The sequence below is a fragment of the Corythoichthys intestinalis genome, chromosome 10, assembly GCF_030265065.1.
Source record: "Corythoichthys intestinalis isolate RoL2023-P3 chromosome 10, ASM3026506v1, whole genome shotgun sequence".
NCBI classification, from domain to species: domain Eukaryota; kingdom Metazoa; phylum Chordata; class Actinopteri; order Syngnathiformes; family Syngnathidae; genus Corythoichthys; species Corythoichthys intestinalis.
The window spans coordinates 51,182,371-51,206,817 of NC_080404.1; the positions used below are offsets into that span (position 1 = coordinate 51,182,371).

General features: G+C 38.5%; 2 protein-coding genes across 2 annotated transcripts; one reads left to right on the forward strand and one right to left on the reverse strand.

The window, feature by feature from the left end:
• The first annotated feature begins 7 nt into the window (after positions 1 to 7).
• dnajb12a (DnaJ heat shock protein family (Hsp40) member B12a) lies at positions 8 to 13,513 on the forward strand. Its single transcript, XM_057847679.1, has 9 exons — positions 8 to 195; positions 342 to 519; positions 5,757 to 5,902; positions 5,994 to 6,164; positions 6,248 to 6,327; positions 9,636 to 9,745; positions 9,833 to 10,005; positions 10,079 to 10,221; positions 12,925 to 13,513. The coding sequence occupies exons 1-8, from the start codon at positions 63 to 65 to the stop codon at positions 10,198 to 10,200; spliced, it is 1,113 nt and encodes a 370-aa protein (XP_057703662.1). The 5' UTR covers positions 8 to 62; the 3' UTR covers positions 10,201 to 10,221; positions 12,925 to 13,513.
• A 3,593-nt stretch (positions 13,514 to 17,106) lies between these two features.
• On the reverse strand, positions 17,107 to 22,856 carry LOC130923267 (DNA damage-inducible transcript 4 protein-like). The gene is made up of 2 exons (XM_057848822.1): positions 22,621 to 22,856; positions 17,107 to 17,840 (listed from the first exon to the last, which is right to left on the reverse strand). The coding sequence occupies exons 1-2, from the start codon at positions 22,769 to 22,771 to the stop codon at positions 17,326 to 17,328; spliced, it is 666 nt and encodes a 221-aa protein (XP_057704805.1). The 5' UTR covers positions 22,772 to 22,856; the 3' UTR covers positions 17,107 to 17,325.
• Positions 22,857 to 24,447: the final 1,591 nt, after the last annotated feature.

The following is a 24,447-nucleotide window of genomic DNA, read 5'->3' on the forward strand; positions in this document are numbered from 1 at the left end:
TTCCGTTACGTCATTACCGTGCGTCCAGAGTTGAAGCACGTAAATATTTCCGCCGTGTCGCAATGGATTCAAACAAGGACGAAGCCGAGCGTTGTATCAAAATAGCACTGAATGCTGTTGGCAACAACCAACCAGACAAAGCCAGGAAGTTCCTTGAAAAGGCCCAGCGTTTGTTTCCGACGAACCAAGCCCAAAGTAAGTCGAGTAAACCTGTGTTTTTTGCTTAATAAACGGCATGACAACCTCTCACCAGTTGCATTGCTAACTGCTAGCATAATAACGGTTCGACATAGTCAGTATTGAGAGGTTTGGGTGACATCCGTCATTCTCTCCCTGGATAGATTTACTGGACACGCTAGCGCAGAATGGGAAGCCTCCGGACCAGAATGGCGGACCTATTCACGGAGATAAACCCTCCGTGAGGCACCGTCATCACAGAGAGGACGCAGAGACGTCCACACAGGGTCCCGCAGATTCGACAAAACCGTACACCGCCGAGCAAATGGATGCGGTCAAGAAGTCAGTATCTCTTTTATTAAATAATAATCATCTTTTTCATAAGATGTCAATTCATAGCTCGAATAAACTTTATCTAATTTAAATTGCTTCGTATTCTCATTTGGATTTTTTTGTGTTTCAAATATTAGTCTTAGCCTCAAGCATGACAGCACATTAGTTGCACGATGATATTTAAATAGTCTCTCCTGGTCATATTCATTAAGCTAACATCAGCTATGTCTTTGAAGATTTTACAGAGTTTATCCGGGTAATTAACCCTTTAAGGCCTATTTTGTTCGATTTTGCATACAATGGATGTTGCCTTTATATTTCATAGGAAAAAAAATGTTCACAATGGCTTGGTTGACTCCCTTTTTTTTTTCAGTATACCATACCCTTCATTTCCAAACTGTTGTTTTCGTCACTGAACAATTTAAGCAACATTTTGGACCCAAAAAGAAAAAAAAAAAACTACCATATTGCCCCGAATATAAGACGGCCCTGATTATAAGACGACCCCCTCTTTTTCAAGACTCACGTTTGAAAAAATACTTTTTGAACACCAAATTAATTTTTATACAGCAAATAATTACAGTACATCTGAAACAAATGATTATAACAATATAATTGATAGAAAAAGCATGTTATTTTGCCTCATTCAAATCTTAATATCTGAACATTTAAATATGTAAAGTGCAATCACATTCGTAAATGAATGGCTTCTGGTTTTTGAAATGTAAATAAACCAATCTATTGTGATAAAACAACAACATTGCAATAACTGTATTAACCATCAAAGTGAAGTCTAACTGTAACTGTAGTCTTAAAACAAATCTGAATTAGGAAAAACATTGCAATAAAATAATGCAAACTGGTTAAACTTGAGAGTAGCTGAGATCTGTCATGACAAAACATCGCTTCAATGATATCTGGCGCCATCTAGCGTCGTAAATGGGTATAATGTCTAGACCGTGAATATAATACGACCCCCACTTTTTCAGTCTTATTTCAATGCAAAAAACACCGTCTTATATTCGGGCCAATACGGTAATAGATTTTGTTGGAATTTGTATTATTGGCGTCCAATTGACAACCAAACATACGCAACAAACTGTTTTGAAGCTTGCTAATATTTATTCGACATAATTGGATAAACATTCAACAGAAAAAAATAGACAATAGTTTTATACAGTGGTACCTCTACTTAAGAACATCTCGACTTACAGCGTTTTTTCCCTTCTTTTTGTTTTTGGCTTAGGGAATCGTATGAAGATAACATCTTTCATATGTGGACTGTCGTAATGTGTAGAGTCGTTTGTACAAGTTCTATAGCAGCCGTGTTTACGCTGCATGTTCTTTTTTGAAAGATTACTGGCAGAAAACAAGCTGTACTTGCATGGGTTGTATGCGAGCGCGCTTCTATGTTGACCCCCTTCCGGTTTACGATGGTGACGTCACGCAGCCTTGCGGTCTAAAAATAGCATTCGTGCGGTACGCTATTACATCAGCAAAGAGCGAGAGCGGTAGGCATGACGGAAACGATTTGGTGTGCGTTAGCGCCTAGCTCAGGGGTGGGCAATTAATTCCACAAAGGGCCGCAGTGGGTGCGGGTTTTTGTTGCAACCCATTAAGAGGACACCTTTTCACCAATCTGCTGTTTTACAAGTGCAATCAGTCGATTGCAGTCAGGTGCTTCTCATTTCTGCTGAAACCGCATTGGTTAAACTATCTGTGCTGGGTCAGTTGGAACAAAGACCAAGACCCACTGCGGCCCTCGGGGACCGGTTTGCCCACCTCTGGCCTAGCTTGAACTCTGCTTTTACGCAGGAGGCGGGCTTGACCAAATCATAAAAAAACGTAAAATGAGAAAAAAAAGGATAAGCCTGATAATGCTCAGCCTTCTATCTGTGCACCAAATAAGCAATATTTCAGTATTGCTTACATGGTCGAGTCGGGACAAACTGACAGTCATGCACGCACAGTGCTTGCATGTGTGTTATCAATCTGCAGTCACTGACAAAAGTCTTGTCGCTTATCCGTTTTGTAGAAACAATTGCTAATAACCTGTCTTTTAATTATTCAATTGGTTTCAGAAATGGCTCGTATGAAAGCAAAGACCCTCTAAATTATGTTGAATGTACAAAAATTTGTTTCACTGAAAAAAGATTTATCATTTAATGAAGACATGAAGGTCAAATTTTGGCAAGACAAAAGTTTTGTCGCCTACAGAAAGTAGTGTGATAATTGAACAAAAAATGTACTTCATATACAAAAATATGTGACATATTATAAGCGAATTAAGTAGTGGTGCTGTGAGATCCAAATTTAATATTTTGTATAACTTCCATGGGTTTGAAAAACTGCATCCTTGCGGTTTGGCAAGGATTCATACAATTTATTGATGAAGTCATCAGGAACATCAAAGAAAGTAGTCTTGCATGCCTCCCAGGGTTCATCAACATTCTTGGGTTTCGTCTTCCATGCTTCCTCTTTCATCCTACCCCAGACATGCTCAGTGATGTTCATGTCTGGTGACTGGGTTGGCCAGTCCTGGAGGATATTGATTTTCTTTGCCGTGAGGAACTTTGAGGTAGAGATTGAAGTATGCGATGGAGCACGATCTTTATGTTGCCTTCCACCCTGCAGATCTCTCGCACACCCACGTACTAGATGTAACCTCAGACCATGATTTTGCCACCACCAAACTTTACTGTTTTCTGAGTGAATCTCGGATCCATGCGGGCTCCAGTAGGTCTCCTGCAATATTTGCGGCGACTGTAGTGTAATTCAATGGAAGATTCATCTGAAAAATCCACCTCTTGCCACTTTTCCAGCGTCGGTCCTTTTGACAGGCTGTGGGCCTTGGCAAATGCCACACGGTTTTTTAATTATCTGCACCGTCAGAGATCTGCAGGGTGGAAGGCAACATAAATAGTCTGAAATATCAACAAATCTTAGCTGCCTCTTACATCCCTAGTAGTGATGCACGATAATACATTTTTCAACCGATATCGATAACCGATAATTTCCTGCCCCTTCCACCCGATAACCGATAATGTCACGCCGATAATTTTATTCAAATATATAAGTAAAATTTTAAAGTATACAAAGATCAAATGTTACTGTGCAAAAATGTAATTTAGTGCTATTTTTTTCCACATCAAATGTGAACAAGTAGTAAATTCCAACATCTAAACAATGGCAATGACATTGTGTAATGGTAAGCTTTTGGCAACAATTACTTCGAGAGTAAACACCCAAGTTGCACAAAAATGCCTTAAAACTAAGCCATCCCTAACATATATCACATTACTACACTGCAAAAACATCTACTTAAAACTAGCAGAATTGGACAAAACTGTTGATTGCGCACATTTGGAGGCTAAATCAAATTGTTGCTCCTCTGGGGTTCAGAGGGGCAAATTAGGTGAACCAATTGGACTTGTAGTGTGACTGTGATGACAGAGTAGAGGACATGAGTTGAGCTACAAGCTGTTTTTACTCCACAGCAAAGGAAAAGTAATTTCTTTTACAAACATATATGTACACAACAGAAGTTAACAAAAGAAATGGCCTCCAAAAGTCCAAAAAGTCCAAATGGCCATTAAAAATTTCAACCATTAGCATACACATTTTTTAAATATATAAATACACAATAAAATGTGTACCTTGCTTTTAAATTCAACATATGAAGCATATTTATACACTGGAGAATGGATATTCTTAATACATCTGTATGTAACAACCATTTTTAACATGTACCGACTGGTTTCCGCTAGGGTATGCTACATCATCATCTTCCTACGCTAGGCCGTTAGCTCCGCAGGTTAGCATACAACACCATCCCGTTTGACTCCAAAACGCTCAACAAACATCGTTTTTTTTGCTTTTCACACCGTATATTATTATCCCAAACCCTTTCTAACATTAATAATATATGCCAAACAGATGGATGCAGAGTTTTAACCAACCTGTGATGACAGAGTAGAGGACATGAGTTGAGCTACAAGCTGTTTTTACTCCACAGCAAAGGAAAAGTAATTTCTTCCTCTGTGGCGCCTCCACTCTTCGCCGTCAGAACGCAACATGCGCCATCCGCAGGCCAAAGTAGGAATTACATTTAACTCAAAAGAGCTTATGTTAGAATCAATTAAAATATTTCAAAGTATATAATTATCGGATTGCATTATCGGTTGGTTTTATCTGGATTATCTGTGTGACGTCATAATTGCCATTATCGGCCGATAATTATCGGTGACCGATATTATCGTGCATCTCTAATCCCTAGCCATAAAAAAGGACAAATTCTACAGCAGGATGGTGCTCCATCGCATATTTCAATCGTTACCTCAAAGTTCCTCAAGGCGAAGAAGATCAAGATCCTCCAGGACTGGTCAGCCCAGTTACCAGACATGAACAGGATGAAAGAGGAAGCATGGAAGACGAAACCCAAGAATGTTGAGGAATTCTGGGAGGCATGCAAGACTGCTTTCTTTGATGTTCCTGATGACTTCATCAAATAATTGAATGAATCCTTGCCGAACCGCATGGATGCACTCCTTCAAGCCCATGGAAGTCATGCAAAATATTAAATTTGTATCTCACAGCACCACTACTTAATTTGCTTATGTTATGTAACATATTTTTGTATTTGAAGTACATTTTTGTTCAATTTTCACACTACTTTCTGTAGGCGACAAAACTTGTCTTGCCAAAATTTGACCTTTATGTCTTCATAAAATGATACATCTTTTTTCAGTGAAACAAAAATATTTTTGTACATTCAACATCATTTGGGAGGGTCTTAGCTTTCATATGAGCCATTTCTGAAACCAATTGAATAATTAAAAGTCAGGTTAATAGCAATTGTTTCTACAAAATGGATAAGCGAGAAGACTTTTGTCAGGGACTGTATATAAACTTTGAATGAAAGACTAAACAGGGATTATAAATGTCTGTTATTTATGTCCTTTTGGAAATGAAAATAAGATCGCCCTGGAATGACGTACAGCCAGCATGTGTAGTCATTTGTTTTGATGCTTCTGCACATCCGGGTCAGTTTGCTCAGCGAGTGTCCGACTGCAAATTAGTGCGCATGCATACTACTTGAACGGCCTCAATGGACAAAGGCAGTCTGAATGGACACACCAAAAAAAACAAATATGACAAAAAATCGGAATTGTGAATTAAGGCCTGTAGTATGACCCCAGCCTTAGTTTCCTCAAAATGTGATCACCATGTTTGTTTGATCCCTGCAGGATTAAGGGCTGTAAAGATTACTACCAAATCCTTGGGGTAGAAAAGACTGCTTCTGATGAAGACCTCAAAAAAGCGTACCGGAAGCTTGCACTGAAGTTTCACCCAGATAAAAACCACGCACCCGGAGCCACTGATGCATTTAAAGGTAGACAGACGGCAATCCATATCAATTTGATTGAACCAATATGTGCACGCGTTGACCCAAATCGTGATGTTTGCCTGCCTGCATCTTTCAGCCATCGGTAATGCGTATGCCGTGTTGAGCAATGTTGAGAAGCGGCGGCAGTACGACCAGTATGGGGAGGAGAGGTCGCACCCGAACAGACAACGGCAACACCGTGACTTTGAAGCCGATATTTCACCTGAGGACCTCTTCAACATGTTCTTTGGTGGCGGATTCCCATCTAGTCAGTAAAAAAAGCACTGCCTAACTGTAAATACTGATATAATTCGTCATTTTTTGTCTCTCTAACGTTTGTTTTACCTATAGGTAATGTACATGTTTACAGAAATGGAAGAATGCACTTTGCGCACCATAACAGGCAAGATAGAAGAGAGCAACAGAGAGATGTAAGTCTTGGTTTTGCCCTTATGGTATTTCAAACATTGATTTCACTTTCATCCCATTCAGCCTAATGTGAAATTGAGTGGGAGTGGGAACCTCTTGGTACCTCACGATCCGATACGATTTGCGATACAAAGCTCACAATAACGATGATCTGACGATATGGCGATACAACGATTATCAATACATTGGTCTGGAAATCATTCTAGGATTTTCTACAAACAACTAATAAACAGAAAAACGTGCTTCTGCTGTACATTAGAATGAGTTTATCACTAGTAAACGTCCAATCCATTTGAACTGGGAGGGTGGCAGCGAATGAACATTCGTTCATCCCTCCCACTTCAAACGGATTGAAAGACTATGGCCATCAGTGGCAGCCAATGCCAGGCAATTAGGTAATTTGGGGCCATTTAAGATCATTTACCTGTTGATTTTCAGGTACTTGCTGTTGATTTTGGGGTATTTTATGGGTCACTTCCTGTTTATTTTGAGTTGCAGAACAGGACGTGACCTGGAAATCATCCAAATGAATAGGCAGTGACTCAAACTTAACAGGAAATGACCTGTAAATGCCCTAAAATGAACAGCAAGTGACCTGTAAATGCCCCGAAAATCGGACCAAATGACTGTGAATGCTCTGGTTTCGAATGAACAAACGTTCCCAGTAGAGCTGAAACGAATCCAAGTAATTTTAGTCACCTCGAGTAATCGTTTCATTTTGACAGCTCTAAGCATCATGTTTTGCTCGGACTACTTTTAATGCGGGACAACGCGCTGATGTCACATCCGTAGAGGAAGAAGCAATAAAAGAAAAAAAAAACTTACTGCAGCCGACAGCCGCTACAAACGACGCCGACCTTGCTAAAAATCAGCCCGGATGATGCTACGGTGGTAGCATATGATGCGTCTCATAGAGATCACATGTATGTTGAACTAGATGCGAAATGACAGAGTCAGCGGCGTTAGTAAACAGCCACCATCTTAAAGCAGTAGACTTCTAAGCGCTAATAAATAAGTTTAACGTTACTGTCACTTGTTCGCGTGCCGTTAGCCCTGCAGAGGGCTAGGTTTCTATTAATGATGACCACTCTCGATGCGTGGCTAATGTGTCTTACATACAGGCTTTATTTAATCAGTGAAAACATAGCTCTGTAGAGTGATGAAGGTGTAAAATAAAAACTTAGTAATGCTAACTGTCAATGTTAGCTCAGTAGTCATTGCTGGATAAAACATCAAGTAGCACTGGTCCCTAATGTGCTCCAATACAGCAGGGTATCATACATTTATTTTGAACACTGCAAAAACTCAAAATCCTATCAGGATTTACAGATTAGACTAACTTAAAACTTAACTTGAACTTAAAAATAGCTTGACACACATAGAAATTCGGTTGAAACACGTGGGAAAAACACCAAACTTTTAAGTGATGTGTGTTATCAAGCGTAATGGCATTTTTAGGTAAGAAATATATACCGTAATTTCTGGACTATAAGGCGCACCTGACTATAAGCCGCCAGCCACCAGATTTGACATGAAAACAGCATTTGTTCATAGATAAGCCGCACTGGACTATAAGCCGCAGTTGTCCTCATTGTATTATGGCATATTTACACCTTAAAGATATTAACTGGTAACACATTTGACAGAGGCATTATAAGACTGTCATGAAACCAAATGAACTACCATGAAGCTTTGAACCAATTGGCTGCAAAGCCTTATTGTTTCAAAAATCTTCATTTGGCCAACACTGCTCCCTTGGGGGAGACAGTCAACCTCTGCTGCCACCTGCTGTCAACACTGTTGTCATCCAACATTCCTCCTAGCATGCATTGCGGCACTACAGATGTAAATAACAATCAAAATTCATGTTCTGTGCTCATTATTTCTTCAGTTACTGTTCCAGTTGTTTCATTAATTGCTAGCTATTGTATTTGGTATTTTCTTGGATAGTCGTGCCATAATACTGTCATAATTATTACATGACACTGTCATAAGCATTAATGAATGCTTATAATAGATGTCGGTTAGTATCATCCAGCAAATTATCTCACTTTTGAATGGACGTAAAAGATCTGAGCTGGACATAAATGGAGTTCGTGACATACTATGCCACATGACACATATTGACATCTGTCATAAGCATTCAGTAATGCCCATGATAGTGTCATGTCATAATTATGACGTTCTTATGACAGTCTTATGATGCCGCTGTCAAATAAAGTTTTACCTATTAACCCAAATAAATCATCAAATAAGCCGCACTGGACTATAAGCCACAGGATTCAAAATGAGGGAAAAAAGTAGCGGCTTATAGTCCGAAAATTAGGGTATATATATATTTTTTTTATAAGATCTAAAAGTTTTTTGAGTGAAAGCAGTGATTTTGTCTTTTTTTTTAATTTTTTTATTTTTTTTTATTCTAGAGATGCAATTGTTGGCTGTTTCCAACAATGTACATCGAAAATAAAGACATTGATTGACTGAAAATGGTTCAATATTCGATGAAATGTCTTGTTTTTCACTTTCACTCACTCACTTTCCATGCCGCTTATTCCTCACGAGGGTCGCGGAGGTGCTGGAGCCTATCCCAGCTAACTTCGGGCAGTAGGCAGAGGACACCCTGAATTGGTTGCCAGCCAATTGCAGGGCACAAGGAGACACACAACCATTCACGCACACACTCACACCTATGGACAATTTAGAGTGTTCAATCAGCCTACCATGCATGTTTTTGGGATGTGGGAGGAAACCGGAGTTCCCGGAGGAAACCCACGCAGGCACGGGGAGAACATGCAAACTCCACACAGGAAGGCCGAAGCCCGGGATTGAACCCTTGATCTCAGAACTGTGAGGCAGACGTGCTAACCACTCAGCCACTGTGCCGCCGATGTCTTGTTTTCTCAAGTATAATTATAATTGCTCTTCACCTAAAAATATATGTTTTATCCGATTACTCGATTTAACGATAGAATTTTCAGTCGATTACTCGATTACTAAATATTGGATAGCTGCAGTCCTAATTCCCAGTCTAAATGGATTGGGCGTCGAGCACCATCAACGGCAGCCTTAGAGTTAACTGAGACACTATTATGGTGGTACATTTTGGTAGCAACTTGATGGTTCCTTTTTTTTTAAAAAAAACAAAAAACATTGACACCTTTTTAAAATGATATCTCGATTTTTGACAGGAGCATATCGATAACCTTTTGGGATACAAAGTATCACGATATATCACCATTTCGATATTTTGTCACACCCCTACTTAAGAGTGTTATAACAGATTTTTTTTGTGATGTCTCTTTGTGAGCAGGGTGGTCTTGCACTGTTTGTCCAGCTAATGCCCATCCTAATCCTCATTCTCGTGTCGGCACTCAGTCAACTGATGGTTACGCACCCCCCCTACAGCCTTAGCTACCGCCCGTAAGTGGACCGCCTCCATTCACTCTCTGATTATAAACGCGGCTTAAATAATAACTTCGTCACGTCGTCTATATCACATACTGCCAGGTCAGCCGGGTACATTCACAAAAGGCATACATCTCACTTGAACGTGCCTTTCTACGTGGGCGAACGCTTTAACGAGGACTTCACAGGAGCCAATCTGAAGAATGTGGAGAGAACGGTGGAGGAAGACTTCATCTCCAACTTAAGGAACAACTGCTGGAAGGAGAGGCAACAGAGTGGGTGATTTTAACTTTGAACACTTGTTGGTTAAATACTGTTTTGAAGCTCATTCGTATTCTGTGCTTCCAGAGGAAGGCTTAATGTACCGCGCTCGCTATTTTGGGGACTCTGAGTTGTATCAAAGGGCACAGAGGATGGTGACCCCAAGCTGCAACCGGTTATCTGAGATTCAGGTCATACTGGACGGTTAGAAGTTGTTCAAACAAATACAGGTATGTTAAATCAGTAAATCAAATTTATTTATATAGCCCTTTTCAAAAACCTAAGAGGTAATCAAAATTCTTTACAAGAAAGCAAAATATAGTACACAATAAGGGAGTTCCAAAAAAATTGATTATTAAATGCGTCACGATTCGAGACGTGGGATTTGATTATGATTCAGAAAGGTTCAAAAACGATGATTTCCCCTAAAAACTTTATGACAGCCGCTCGTAGTGGAACGAAATTCAAGACACATCTGCCGCCCGGACACCTTTAATGGACGCACGGTTACTGAGCGAGAGATTAACTCCTTTTCAAAAGACTGGAAAATAAATTTGTGGATGAGACAGGCAGGGACCCGGCGGTCGTGCTTCTGTGCGCAAGAGCAAGAGGGGAAGAGGGATAGTGCATTGCGCCTTGTCTTTCATTTGTCCAGCAGTAGTTTCAAGTAGAGCTGGGAATCTTTGGGCACCTAATGATTCGATTACGATTACGATTCAGAGGCTCCGATTCGATTATAAAACGATTATTGATGCACCCCACTCTTTTTTTTTTTTTTTTTTAATTTGTGTTGTACATTAGTTCCAAAATTGTTCAAAAATCCTCTCAGGCTAAACCGAACTACTATTTCAGTATCAAGTTAACATATAGCAGTAAACAAATATACAAAAATAACAGTATATAAAAAACTCCAGTCCCCATTCTATATCAGCAGCTTTAAACTACTTTCAATTAATTTAATGTTGTGAATCAACCGTTAAAGTTGTTAAAATTGCTCCTGTTATTCCATAATTTCTCTTTTGTCTGCTTTCAACATGTAAAAGTTTTAAAACTATTTTAAAGATAGATTCAAGTCAATATTTTACCGATTTAGGAGTATTTTAGATAAAAAGTTAATTAGGTTCGCTTGGTAGGTTCGCAACAACAGCCTTGCAGGGAAGTGTACTGCTTTAAGATGGCGGCCGTTACTAACGCCCGCATCTAGTTTTTTGTAGATGTGCTGGTAACTATACCGAAGCAATAATGCATCTAGTCCTATACAAATGATATCTACCGTAACATAATGTGGCTTGTAGCAGCTTTTCGGCAGGAGTCAGGTATGTTGTTGTTGTTTTTTTTATCTCGTGGCATGAGTTGAGCTAGAGCCGTGAGTTGAGCATTGGCGTTACCCGAGGGGCCGGGTAATGAGAAGCATGATGTTTAGCTACTCTCGCTCCGTCACTAATTGCATACCGAAGTCCGCGCGGCGCGCTGAGTGTGTGTACTTCTGCTTTACTTGGCATATTTCAATAATCGGAATTTGGATGTTTGTGAATCGTTCTCGAATCTTCCACGGCCGAATCGCGAATAATCTAAGAATCGGAAATTTTGCACACCTCTAGTTTCAAGTCATGTCAATTGAAAAATGTCCTGAGTGTGTTGCTAAGACCGATGTGCATCTATAAGAGGTGAGTACACCCCTCTATTGTTGTTGTTTTTGAGATGTTAACAGTTAGCGCCGAGCGCTAAGCTAATTAGGTAATTCGCTAACGTGCATTTCATATGCAGAACGTGTAAAACCATGATTAAGTAAAGCGGTAACGCTACAAACACATGAAATAGTACAGAAATCTGTGAAAACAAAGTATATTGGTTAAAGTCTTATTTCTAAAGACACTTTGTTTCCAGAAAATGTGGAATTCATTCCACCTGTGTAAATTTTATTATATTGTTGAGAGAAATAAGTAATGCATTTAAAAATGTTGTTTTGCACGTTCTTGTAAAAAAAAATAAAATCTTTTAAATGAGCAGTTTAAGGGCAGCTTTTTGTTCTATGAGCATGTTTCCATCGTTCCTGTTGAATCATTGGATTATTTTAAAGAAATAATGGACATAAATTTGTTTGGCTACTTTATTAATTAGAAATGTACGATGCATCGATAATCGTGATAACCGTGATCATCGTCAATACTGTGATCAATGTTTAATAATCGAATCGAATCGTAGGGTGCCTAAGATGGCACACCCCTATGGAGAGTACTGGCGGACAAACCGGCCGGGGTCGGTCTAGAAAATTAGCCCTCTTTGCACGGACGAACTTTACCCATCGTCTGCGTAGTCCAGCTTTTTTTTTCGCGTTCGGGAACTCATGGATACTATATTCCGATAAATAGCTATTTGTACACCACATAGCACAGCAGTTTTGAACCATTTTTGAGATGTTTTCGTCAAACAAACCCCAACGCTACTCTCTCGTCGTTAAAAAACAATGGCACCTGGCTCCGCCTCGACTGTCAATCACTTGTCGTGACGTCGCCGCCCCATTCGGCTGTTTCCGGAACACTTTCGGGAATGTTCGTCATTTTCGATCTATTTTCGATAATTGCTCATTAATGTGATTGTTTTTTGTTTTTTTTTGTTAACTTTATCAATATTTGTTATCTTGGCACATAACGGTTCTATTGATGTCTCACACCCCCTTTGCCGCTACATCCCCTTTAATACAGTATATATTGTAGAGGACCCGAGCTTGAGGACACAGATACCACCCCACGAGGCGTGAGAGGGAAGTGTTTGTTTTTTAAATATGAAACGAATGGAAATTTATTATTTGAAAATTTAAACAGTTTCTCAAATCTGGACCACAAATTTTGAGACAGTTATATGATGTTGATGATAACTCTGTTGTCTTTGAATAGTTTCATGTTTTTCTTACAAAGTTTCTTCTCTTTAAGGTTTTTCTGGTACTTGAATCATTTTGGAGGACTGTGTCCGGAGCCTCAACCCCCAAATTGGAGTTATATGTGCAGCCAACCCAAGAGAATCAAACAGGCCTTATGCACTGTGGGCAGCAGACCTCAAGCGGGAACCATTTCGTAGCTTCTGGTAGACTGCCTTCCCATACAACAAGCAACAAGCTTCAACTGACACCGTTTTCTTCCTCTCCTACGCCGAAGGACAACAGGTCATCTATTTTGATCGGTGAACCAAGCTGCTAAGATTTAGATTTTCTTCCTTCTGATTTTTTTTCCCTTCATTTTGAGAGCCCTCAACCTGGCCTTCTCTAGACACATGTCTGAGCCACTCTCGTTTTTTTTTTGTTTTTTTTTTAATAGTTGTTTCTAGTGTAAATATTGAGTAACTTTTTAACAGTGCAAAATTTATCAAAGTTAATATCATTTATTAAAAATGTTAATAAGTGACTGCTCGTAGCCAGCCAGATCAAGATCAGTGAGATTGTTGCACAGGTAAACCTTATTTATTAAATTAACAAGCTGAAAGTTGTATATTGATTTTCTTTCAATAAATTTTGTCTGGAATCGTCATTTTGTTTGGTCGGTTCAACAGAAAATTGCTTCAGGTTTTCAAGGAAAAAGTGGTAACCTGAAGAAAAATAGAACTATAAATTAACTAGGGTAGTCCAAACTACAGTTAATTTTTAGCTATAATGAACACTGTAACTTAACACTATAAGACGCACCTGACTTGAAGCCGCCACCCACCAAATTTGACATCGAGAACGGCATTTGTTCATAGATAGGCCTCACTGGACTATAAGCCGCAGCTGTCCTCACTGTATTATGGGATATTTACACCAAAAGATATTAACCGGTAACACTTAAAGACCAAATGAACCACCATTAGGCTTTGAACCAATTGGCAGAAAAGCTTAATAGCTTCAAGAAGCTTCAAATGACCATCACTGCTCCTTTGAGGGAGACAGTCAACCTCTGCTGCCACCTGCTGTCAACACTGTTGTTGTCCAACATGCCTCCGAACATGCATTGCAGTGCTACAGAAAATCAAAATTCATGTTCGGTGCCAATTATTTCTTCAGTTACTGTTCCAGTTGTTTCATTAATAACGAGTTGTGGTCTTTGGCAACACTTTATTTGACAGTGCCGCCATAAGACTGTCATTAGACAATCATAATTATGACATGACACTGTCATGAGCATTAATGAATGCTTATAACATGTCATTTAGTGATATCCGGCAAATTATATCACTTTTGAATGGATGTAAAAGATCCAAGCTGGACAAAAATGGAATTAGTGGCATAATTTGCCAGATGACAATGACATCTGTCATAAGCATGCAGTAATGCCCACGATAGTGTCATGACATAATTATGACAGTCTTATGATGCTGCTGTCAAATAAATTGTTACCTGTTAACACAAATAAATCAACAAATAAGCCGCACTGGACTATAAGCCGCAGGATACAAATTTGAAGGAAAAAGGTAGCGGCTTATTGTCCGAAAAGGATACAAATTTGAAGGAAAAAGGTAGCGGCTTATTGTCCGAAAATTACGGTATGTACTTTTTTTCTTGCCGCATGAACAGTACCTTATTGTACCTCACAGTATATTTTTTTACTTTATGGATATGACGTGTTCTGTCCACACTAAACGGGAAATTGTTCAGCTTTGCAGACATCAGACAAGGCAATTGTGCTTTTTGAAGCTTTTTACTTCATTCACTTTTGACAATTTCTAAAGCTATAACACATATGTACAGTTGTGTTCAAAACAACACAAATTTTAACAAAACAATTGGTGTTAAACGTCCATCCAGTCTGATCAATATGTAGATTTAGATTAAATTATATTAAATTTGCCTAAAAAAAAAGTCTGCTAGCTTAAATGCTTGGAACGTATTTACAATTTTCATTTGCTCACATATAGCTCAACAAACTGTAGCTGTAAACAAAAATTACAAATGCATACACAAACTTTTTAGCAGAAACAATTTACAGCCTTATGTCGGCCAAACCAGAGCGCAGCTGTCCTTTATCCATGTCGAGAGTCCGCTCCTCAGTTATAAACCCAATGCTGCCACGAGAGGGCAGTGTATCCTCCATCATTAATCAAAATAGAGTACAATGCTTTTGGATATTTTGGGGTACCTAAAGGATTAATTCCGATTTATGCGGAAATAGCGTATCGCATGAATGCAATTTTTAGACAATGATGTCACCATCATAACCCGGAAGTGGGTCAACATACACACGCCCCCGTATACAACCCATGTTATTACTGCGGGGTTTTCTGCTGGTAATCTTTCAAAAAAGAACATGCAGAGTAAACACTGCTGCTATGGAACTTGTAAATACGACTAGATATTACGACATATGAATGATCTTCATACGTTTCCCGAAGCCAAAAACTCAGAGGAAAAAATGTGAAAACGTATCAACTTTTGTGGACGTCCAAAAGACCAGTTTAACGCCAGCAAGGTGAAGCCATTCACCTTCATGCAGTGACCATTTTGTTGGGGGCCATGGTCCTACAGAGGAAGAGGTAAGCTATTTTGATATTTTTACTAATTTTTTTAGTGTGGCGTTTTGCCGTGCTGCTTCTGACAGTGAATGACGAAATGTTGAAAAAATTTAAAATGATATCTGACTGCCACTGTTGTTTCCTTTTCTATTAAACTTTGGTCAGAGGGGAGTGTAAATAAATTATAGAATTATGATTTGTTACTGCTGAAAAAATTAAAAGTGTTCATTGGCTGTCACTGAGTAGCATTTGCAATCGCTACACAAGAAAAGCAATGTAAATTAGCCCCAAAACAGGTCAGAGACGTAAGACAACCAGAGGATATAATATATGAGACAGGGCATATGGTGGTAAAAGATAAATTGTTGAAACAGGAGAATGTTCTTGTCGGTGGCGTAAGGCAATGCACACAAGAAAAAGGTGTCGATAAACGCTAACTCTGGATTAGGTCAGTTTTTTCCCCCCCCGTCTTTTTCAGCCCTCGACACTCAAGCCATGTCATTAACTGAACATTTGTATGTTCTTCCACATCTTTACCAGTGAATATGGCACCAGGGACATCATTTTTGGACAGAATTGGTAGGTTTAGCTCAGTAAACATCTCGTTCGTACATTATTTACATCCATTTAGTATTAGGGACAAACGCGAGCTTGACCCGCCTAGCAACAATTCCTAACATCGTGAATATTAATGAGCAAAAGTGACGTTTTGCAAGCGGTACGCCATTCGGTTTACGTCGCCAGCATAGGAACAGAATTCATTTGTAACCCGGGGACTACCTGTACTTAAAAACCCTTACAGTATAGATTTATAAAAATCCAGTAACTATAATTAAAAATTTGTTTAAAACTTGAATCTTATATTGTTCAAATAACTAGTTCCATGTTGTATACTGTAAAAAACTCACTTCGCCCATTAGTGCTGCAACAATTAATCGATGAACTTGAGTATTCGATTAGAAAAAAATATTTGAAATTTATTGCTTCGAGTATTTGTTTAATTAAAGTGGCGTTGTAACTGTTTATTTTGAAAGTGTTTGCATTTAGTTTTATTGATTAGGGTGGATAAGTCAGACCAGAGGGCAGTGTATTTCACATAGCTGAATCCAACTGCTCCCTGTTAAGACCAACATAAGCTGAGTTTTTGTTTGAGCGAATGTTTTTTATGCATTCATAATTTAGTTTATTGGCAAACTTAGCAGTTTTTTGTGGGAATATGTGTCTGAACCATTTGTAAAGAGCATTGTAGGGTGGGGGGGGAATTTAGCATTTTATAGCATTTAAGCTAGCGGACTTTTGCTATGTAAGTTAGCCAACTGTTTTGTTGTACATATATCCTCATTTAAAAAATTTTCTTTTTAATGTTTGAGGCTCAGCTCAAGTAATTTTTCATGTTCCTTATTCGATTATTCGAACTAACTAGTTCATCGATGAATCGACTTCCAAAATAATCGATAGATGCAGCCCTATAGCCCATATAACAAAAAAATCAGATGCGTCCCTTTTGTTAACGTCAACTTTCAACGATAAAATCAAAGACTATATTTTAAAAAATATTTGGCGCATCTGTCTTATTTTCACTTGCATTCCTCAATGTACGGGCCAATAAAGCACTCTCCGAACAGGATTCATAGAAAATAATTTATTTGTCTTCAGTACAAAAACACTGCAACATTTGACAATCAGCAAAATCATCTTGTCAACAAACATTAAAATTCATTTGTATTTAAAAAAAAAAAAAAAAAAGCTGCCACAGAAGGCTTGTTACCAAAGTACTATAAAAGTTTTTTCAAGAATTTTCATTCATGCGTGACTTGTTCTCTAAAGAACTTTTCAGTCAATGAGTGCTTGGGTCAGGAGCATTCTTCAATGAGCAGTTCCCCTGAACAGTACAACTTCCTTTTCATGGCTCTGAAGCTGGAACTCAGTCTTAGAGAGTTTTGATGCCTCGATGGTGTCCCACACATCTGCTCTGATCGGCTGCTTTTAAAAAGCCTTTGGAGTTTGGGCCAGAGTCCACCAGACTCTGCTCTCAGTACCAGAGTGACGTGAAAGGTGGGCACCACGGCAGAGTCTACCGCGATCTCCTCTATGCTGCACAGGGACCCTGGTGTGCCCTTGTCCACGCACAGGTTGATAAGTGCTCCCCGCAGACCACACGGTTCACTGACCGCTAGGTGGACCAGCTCCAAGCCAACGTGATCCAGCAGGGAGTTTGGTATAAAAAGATGGGAGCAGCCCAATAGGTGTGCGGCTCCGTGGAGGGCTCCCTCTATGTTGGCTACCAGCTCTGTGGCCAGAATCTCCTCAGAAGGGTAACAGAAGAGGCTGCTGTCAGAACTGGACAGGGACATGTCGGCGACTGAATCTAAAAGAAGGGACAGTGAGTTATTAGTATGATTTCCAGGTAAGGATAACGAAAACATTTAGTCAACGAACATTTTTTCATCACGATGACGTTAGGTTAGGCTAAAACGTGTCTTCGGAGACTAAAACATAACGAGATGGATGCCAGTTGTCGTCTCATGAGACAAAAATACACCATAGTTTCCGTCTTAAGTTCACAATGTGTGAAATTTTCTTATCGTATGTATAGTTAGCACACATTATAGCAGTGTTTGGTCGTGTCACTCATGTGATGTGCTGCGCCTCCCCCTGACCACCCCGCCCACACACAGGTTTAAGGATGTGCCCATTCCAGGTTCCTTTTGTGAAACGTGTCAGGTGCTGTATGGTAAGTTTTGTTTTCTTATCTTGGCTATGCTAGGGTGACCATATTTAGATTTCCAAAAAAGAGGACACTCGGCCCGGCCTCGAGATACTTGAATTTTACTAGCAGTTCACTCAAAGATGCCTATATCACTTTAATATATTTAAAGTGTGCCTCCTCAGTCTGAACAGAAAAATTCAGTTTTTTTTTTTTTTTTTTAATGCAATATAGTATATATTATATACTATATGGAAATAAGTTTTTTACTTAACAGGCTTTATTGTTACCAAAACAAAACAAAAAAAACGGTAAAAAAAAAAAAAAAAAAAAAATTATGACAAAAAAATATATATCATGCAGACCTGTGGAAATATAGTACAGTCAATACAGACACACATTAGGCTTGTGCCACATAAATTTTTTTTTACAAATTACTATCACGACAATTGTCGTTGAGAAATTGTTAATCCCACTCAATTTTTATTCTCATTTAATGTTCTAGATTACATGCAAACAATAACCAAAATAAACCGACAAACTATTCAACCAGCATGTTTCCAAACGCAGCAGTTCAAAACTACGTTTCCCATAATGCCTAGCGCGGCTTAGCTCACTGATAGCTACCCTATTAGCGAGTACCGGGAGATAAGGCAAAATCAAACTTTGCTATTTAAGTTTACAATCATCGGTAGCGCAACGATTTGACATCAAACGGGATTTTACAGATCACGCCAGTACAAAGCTCCAACATAAATCAACAGTTGCCATTATATACGTATTTATCGTAAAAAAAACTTAACAACTGGGCAGGCACTCCTACTTAAAATATAATACTAACATTAAACCAAATACACGAACGCAGAACAATTAAAACAAGACTAATACAACATACTGCATCTCTTTGTTCCCATATATTGTATAATATATAACAGAAGACACATGCGCGATATTAACAGAAGATAAAACTTATAGAAAGATGTATGGAGCACTATAAACGTCTCTTAAAACTACTCCTTATTGTAGTCTGTAACTGCCTCTTCTCTTGCCAAACCGTCAACCCAGTAGATGGCGGTAATGCCCCATAATACAAGGGGTAAACTGTACTCCTTCTCCCGCCCCTACTAGTAGGAGCCATGACCATGCAGGCAAGCGCTGCCCCCCAGCGGCCGGAGATATTCTCTTCAAATTGGTCCCATGAAAAATCATAAAAACCGGACATTTTCATGAATTTATAAAACCCGGCCGGATGACGAGGGAACGACGTGAAAGGTGGACATGTCCAAGCAAAAGAGGACGTTTGGTCACCCTAGGCTATGCCATGTTGCTTTAAATTTCTGTACTGGGTGATCATCACACACTAAACTAACTTGTAGCGTTAGCATTAGCATTTGGCACGATGACCGTCTTCTTAAACTCTTGGATAACTTTTTACATGCAGTTCGTCATACGTTACATTTACTTGAGTAACTTTTAGAGAAGATGTACTTCTAAGAGTAGTTTTACTAAGCCATACTTTTTACTTGAGTAGATTTGTGAAGAAAAAAACGCTACTCTTACTCCCTTACTTTGGGCTACACAAGAGTCGTAACATTTTTCCTCGTTATTCTACATATTAGATTATTTTTTGCAAGCGATGCCAAGAGTAACTACAAATTTCACCAATGAGACGTCGCAACAATAATCACATGACTCCATTACACCACTCAGACGCAAGCTTGCCGTTCTATGATCACGACAGCCTGTTCAATCATGTAGTGTCTTTAAAGCACCGTAAAAAATGAAGTATTTGACAGAGCGCTGCCCTCAACATGCCTCAAAAACTGATTTAAACCTGTCTCCCGGTTTTTATTTAGCCCCGATTGACCAAGGAAAACCGGAGATATGGTCCTTTTTGATTTCATAATAATAACTATAAAAGAACTATTCACTATTTGAACTAAGAACCATTTTTCCACAAGAGGGCACTCATGCTCATTTGTCTTTTTTCGGTCTTGCCGGAATTAAATGTTTGGTTTTTTTTGTTTTTTTTGTTTTGTTTTTGTTTTAATGTGGTTATGTAACGAGTTATTGTGCTGTGTCATTATAACAACAGTTCATATAGATAACTGTGCTGAGAAAAAAAACACAATTGTTAAAAAAAAAAAAAAAAAAAACATCAAACATTGTTAGCAATTACTCACACTGTTACTCATTAATTGAGTATTCTTTTCACCAAATACTTTTTTACTTGTACTTGAGTACATTGGTTGGATGACTACTTTTACTTTTGAGTAATATAATTTTGAGGTAACGCTACTCTTACTTGAGTAAATTTTTGGCTACTCTACCAAATATATTTGCAATTAATTAATTGCACAATATTGTGCTGTTTTCCAGCTGAGTGTGTATCATCTCGTGCTGCAACGATTAATTGATTAACTCGAGTATTGATTAGGGTGGATACACTGCCCTCTGGTCTGCCTCTTTTCATATGGCTGAATCCAACTGCTCCCTGTTAAGACTAATGTAACCTAAGTTTTTGTTTGAGCTAATGTTTTTTTAATGTATTCATAATTTAGTTTATAGGTATATTGAGCCATTTTTGTGGGGATAAACTTTTTGTTTAGAGCATTGTAAAAAAAAAAAAAAAAAAAAAAAAAAAAAACCTTAAGCATTTTATAGCATTTAAGCTAGCAGACTTTTTCTATGTAAGTTAACCAATTGTTCTTTTGTTGTACATAGATCCTCATTTTTTATTTTTTATTTTATTTTATTTTTTATCCCTTTTGAGGCTCAGCTATTTTCAGTTTTCATTTTCCTTATCCGATTACTCAATTATTCGAACTAACTAGTCCGTTAATTAATCGACTACTAAAATATTCGATAGCTGCAGCCCTAGTATTATCATCATGAAGATGCTGATGTCCTTGTAGACTCTAAAATTATGTGCACATCTGTCAATGTATGTTGGAAACCTTTTATTTATTCATGGACTAAAACCTTTAAAGTTTATAGACGAAAACATTTGGAGAATGGCCATCTAAAACTAAACGAAATTTGAGTTTTTGTTGACTACAACTAGACAAAGACGAACACATTTTGAAAAGACAAAAATATGACTACCGTATTGGCCCGAATATATGACAGCCGTGATTATAAGACGACCCCCTCTTTTTCATGACTCAAGTTTGATAAGACTTTTTGAACACCAAATTAATTTTTATACAGAAAATGATTACAGTACATCTGAAACAAATTATTATAACAATATATTTGAGTGAAAAAGCATGTTATTTTGCCCCATTCAAATTTTAATATCCGAACATTTAAATATGTAAACTAAAGTGCAATCACATTCGTAAATGAATGGCTTCTGGTTTTTGAAATGTAAATAAACCAATCTATTGTGATAAAACAACAAAATTGCCATAACTGCATTAACCATCGAGGTGAAGTCTAACTAACTGTAGTCTTGAAACAAATCTGAATAAGGAATTCACTGCAATAAAATTATGCAAACTGGTTAAACTTGAGAGTAGCTGAGATCTCTCATGACAGAACATCGCTTTAATGATATTTGGCGCCATCTAGCGTCGTAAATGGGTATAATGTCTAGACCGCGAATATAAGACGACCCCCACTTTTTCAGTCTTATTTCAATGCAAAAAACACCAACTTATATTCGGGCCAATACGGGTAAAAAGTATTTTCGTCCAAAATACTAAGACGGAAATTAAAAGAGCTGCAAAAAAACAATGATCAGAGTAACGTCAAAACAACCTCGATGCTTTGTTTGCTTGAAATGGTTTCTTTATGCAGTGTCATTTGCCCAGTGTATTTATCAGCACAAATAGTATATGCCTATTAATAAATTTTAAAAAAATTAATTAACATTTCACTTCAGCTGTTTTCTGTTTGATGCTTATCCTTGTTTTGCATCTATATTGAAGTTAAAACGCTTTGTTTGTGCAGAAACCACAACAGCACTTGACTGATTGTTGTTAGGTTGCATATAATTCTTTGCATTTATAAACTTCAATAGTGATACACAAACATTAAGTTGATCCAACTTGATTGGGAAATTTTGTTCAATATTTACAACAACAAAAAAATCACATTATGCAAGATCAAATTGGAAGCTGAAATGCTTTGTGTTAAAAAAACACAAAGACACATTAGTGATCTTGCATTACAATTAATACTATAATTCTACATTTTTCAGTAAATAATAGTTGTAATAAAGGACTATTTTGTTGGTCCAACTTTAACTACATGTTTCAGTTTTTTTCCATTGGTTGAAAACATGAAGTTAAAATGCTTTGTGCAAAAAAAAAAAAAAATGGTTTTTTGATCATGCTGATGTCATTTATGCTGTTGCATTGCACTTGATAGAGATATTTAAACGTATGTCAACAAAGAGTGCTGTCAGACAAAAGAATTTTCTGCACTCAGAACTCACCGATGTCACTTTGGTTGCGCTGCCTGTGATTGAGCCCCTTGAGCTCGGCGAGGGTTTGCAGCAAGCTTCCCCAGGACAACCGCTTTGTGCCCCTGCTGTCCTCGGCCGGGGAAGGTGGGAAGCTCCCGTCCAGAGAATGACCGCAAGACATTGTGAAGAAAATGATAGTGGGGTGTATGTATCCCTCGAATTTCGTCCGATCACTACTATTCTTTCCCTGCTGGATTGCTGTACGTGTCAAGCTGCAACAATGGAACAAAGCCCCTTATAGGTTCGTGATAAAGCCACGCCTATTTTTTTCTCTCCACCAATAAGGATACACCTCACGTCCACTGCGTCTTGCCCTGCCTGCTAAAACATTTCAAAGACCCGTCCCCCCAGGCCGACATGAAAACTTTCCATTCTTGTAACATTACTTTTTTATTTATTGCCTTCCATTTATTTTATCGATTTTTACAAAGACAACACTTGTTTAACACATCATGCACAGATGACTAACTTTCCCTCAACAAAACTTTTTTTTTCTATTAGAAAGTTGCTCGATGAGATGCTTGTGTGAGGGGTCAGCAGCTGACGTCACACGACCCTCTCGTTTTGCACGTAGGCAGCAAATTTGAGGTTTGCCACAATCCAACGTTTTTGTGAGAGACGATCAAAACAAACCACTCAATCTTGCATTAAAGGTGTTTTATTTTTGGCTTTTGAAAATATGCTAAAAGTGCTTCTAATACACTTTTAGAATCATCATCTATAAAACCAGAGGCGTCACGTCCCATTAAGCAAACCAGGCAATTGCCTAGGGCCCCCAGCCAGCAGGGGCCCCCAGCGGGCCAACAAATTTAGCACACGCAGCTTTACTGCACTAACGCAGTGACAAGTGTAGGGAGTGTTTAAATACCATGGAATCATTTGAGAGATTATCTAACGATTCTCTTATCGATCTCAATCAGCACTAACCACATAGATTATGCATGTTTAAGAAAGTCCAAATAGCTATCAAAACCACATGATTGTTTAAAGTGTGACTCCCCGAGTACTCTCTGGAAAGTCCTTGCCGAGTTGTTTTACGTTGATTTTCACAGGCCACCTCATTATTCATGTGACTACTTAAAGAAATGGTGATTTCCCCCCCCCCCCAAAAAAAAGTCTATTAATGGGTCTATCGTATTCCTCGTCGAATACTATATAAGAAAAATATAACATATATGCATCTAAAATAATCCTAAACGATGAATACTCCTTTTAGCAAGGTTCCTTGGGTATGCGTAGGTTCCCATAGCAACCAGTGCTGTTATTGCCCAACGTCACAAGCGCTGCCTATTCTGGGAGTGAGAATAGGCGTAAGGTGCGCATTTTGAGCAGAGGACGGCCACCTGTTAAAATGTGTGCGTTCATGAACGAATGTAAGTACATCCATATGAGTTGGTGTAAAGTGCTTAGTTTTCGCCACTTTTATGGCCAAGATGACCGCACGTGCACGCAGCGCGCACTTGCACTCGCCCACCCCACCTTTGTCTTCATTATACTGCACGAGTATGTATGTGTGTCACGTGACTCAGAAGGGCCCCATGTTGCTTGTTGCCTGGGGCCCCCAGGGACCCTTGCTACGCCTCTGTATAAAACGTTGCATCGTTTTTTTTTAAACTGCAGTAAAATGTTTAGGGCTGCAGCTATCGAATATTTTAGTAATCGAGTAATCTACTGAAAATTCTATCGATTGATCGATTAATCAGATAAAACAAATATATTTTCAGGTGAAGAGCAATTATAGATATACATGAGAAAACAAGACATTTTATCATTTTCAGTCAATCAATGTCTTTATTT

Excerpts from the sequence above, each read along its gene's own strand:
- dnajb12a (XM_057847679.1), top strand. The coding sequence starts at position 63 with ATGGATTCAAACAAGGACGAAGCCGAGCGTTGTATCAAAATAGCACTG. Across the intron at positions 196-341 it reads TCCGACGAACCAAGCCCAAA|ATTTACTGGACACGCTAGCG; the intron begins GTAAGTCGAGTA and ends CTCCCTGGATAG. Across the intron at positions 6,165-6,247 it reads TGGTGGCGGATTCCCATCTA|GTAATGTACATGTTTACAGA; the intron begins GTCAGTAAAAAA and ends TTTTACCTATAG.
- LOC130923267 (XM_057848822.1), bottom strand. The coding sequence starts at position 22,771 with ATGTCTTGCGGTCATTCTCTGGACGGGAGCTTCCCACCTTCCCCGGCC. Across the intron at positions 17,841-22,620 it reads GCGCAACCAAAGTGACATCG|ATTCAGTCGCCGACATGTCC; the intron begins GTGAGTTCTGAG and ends CCCTTCTTTTAG.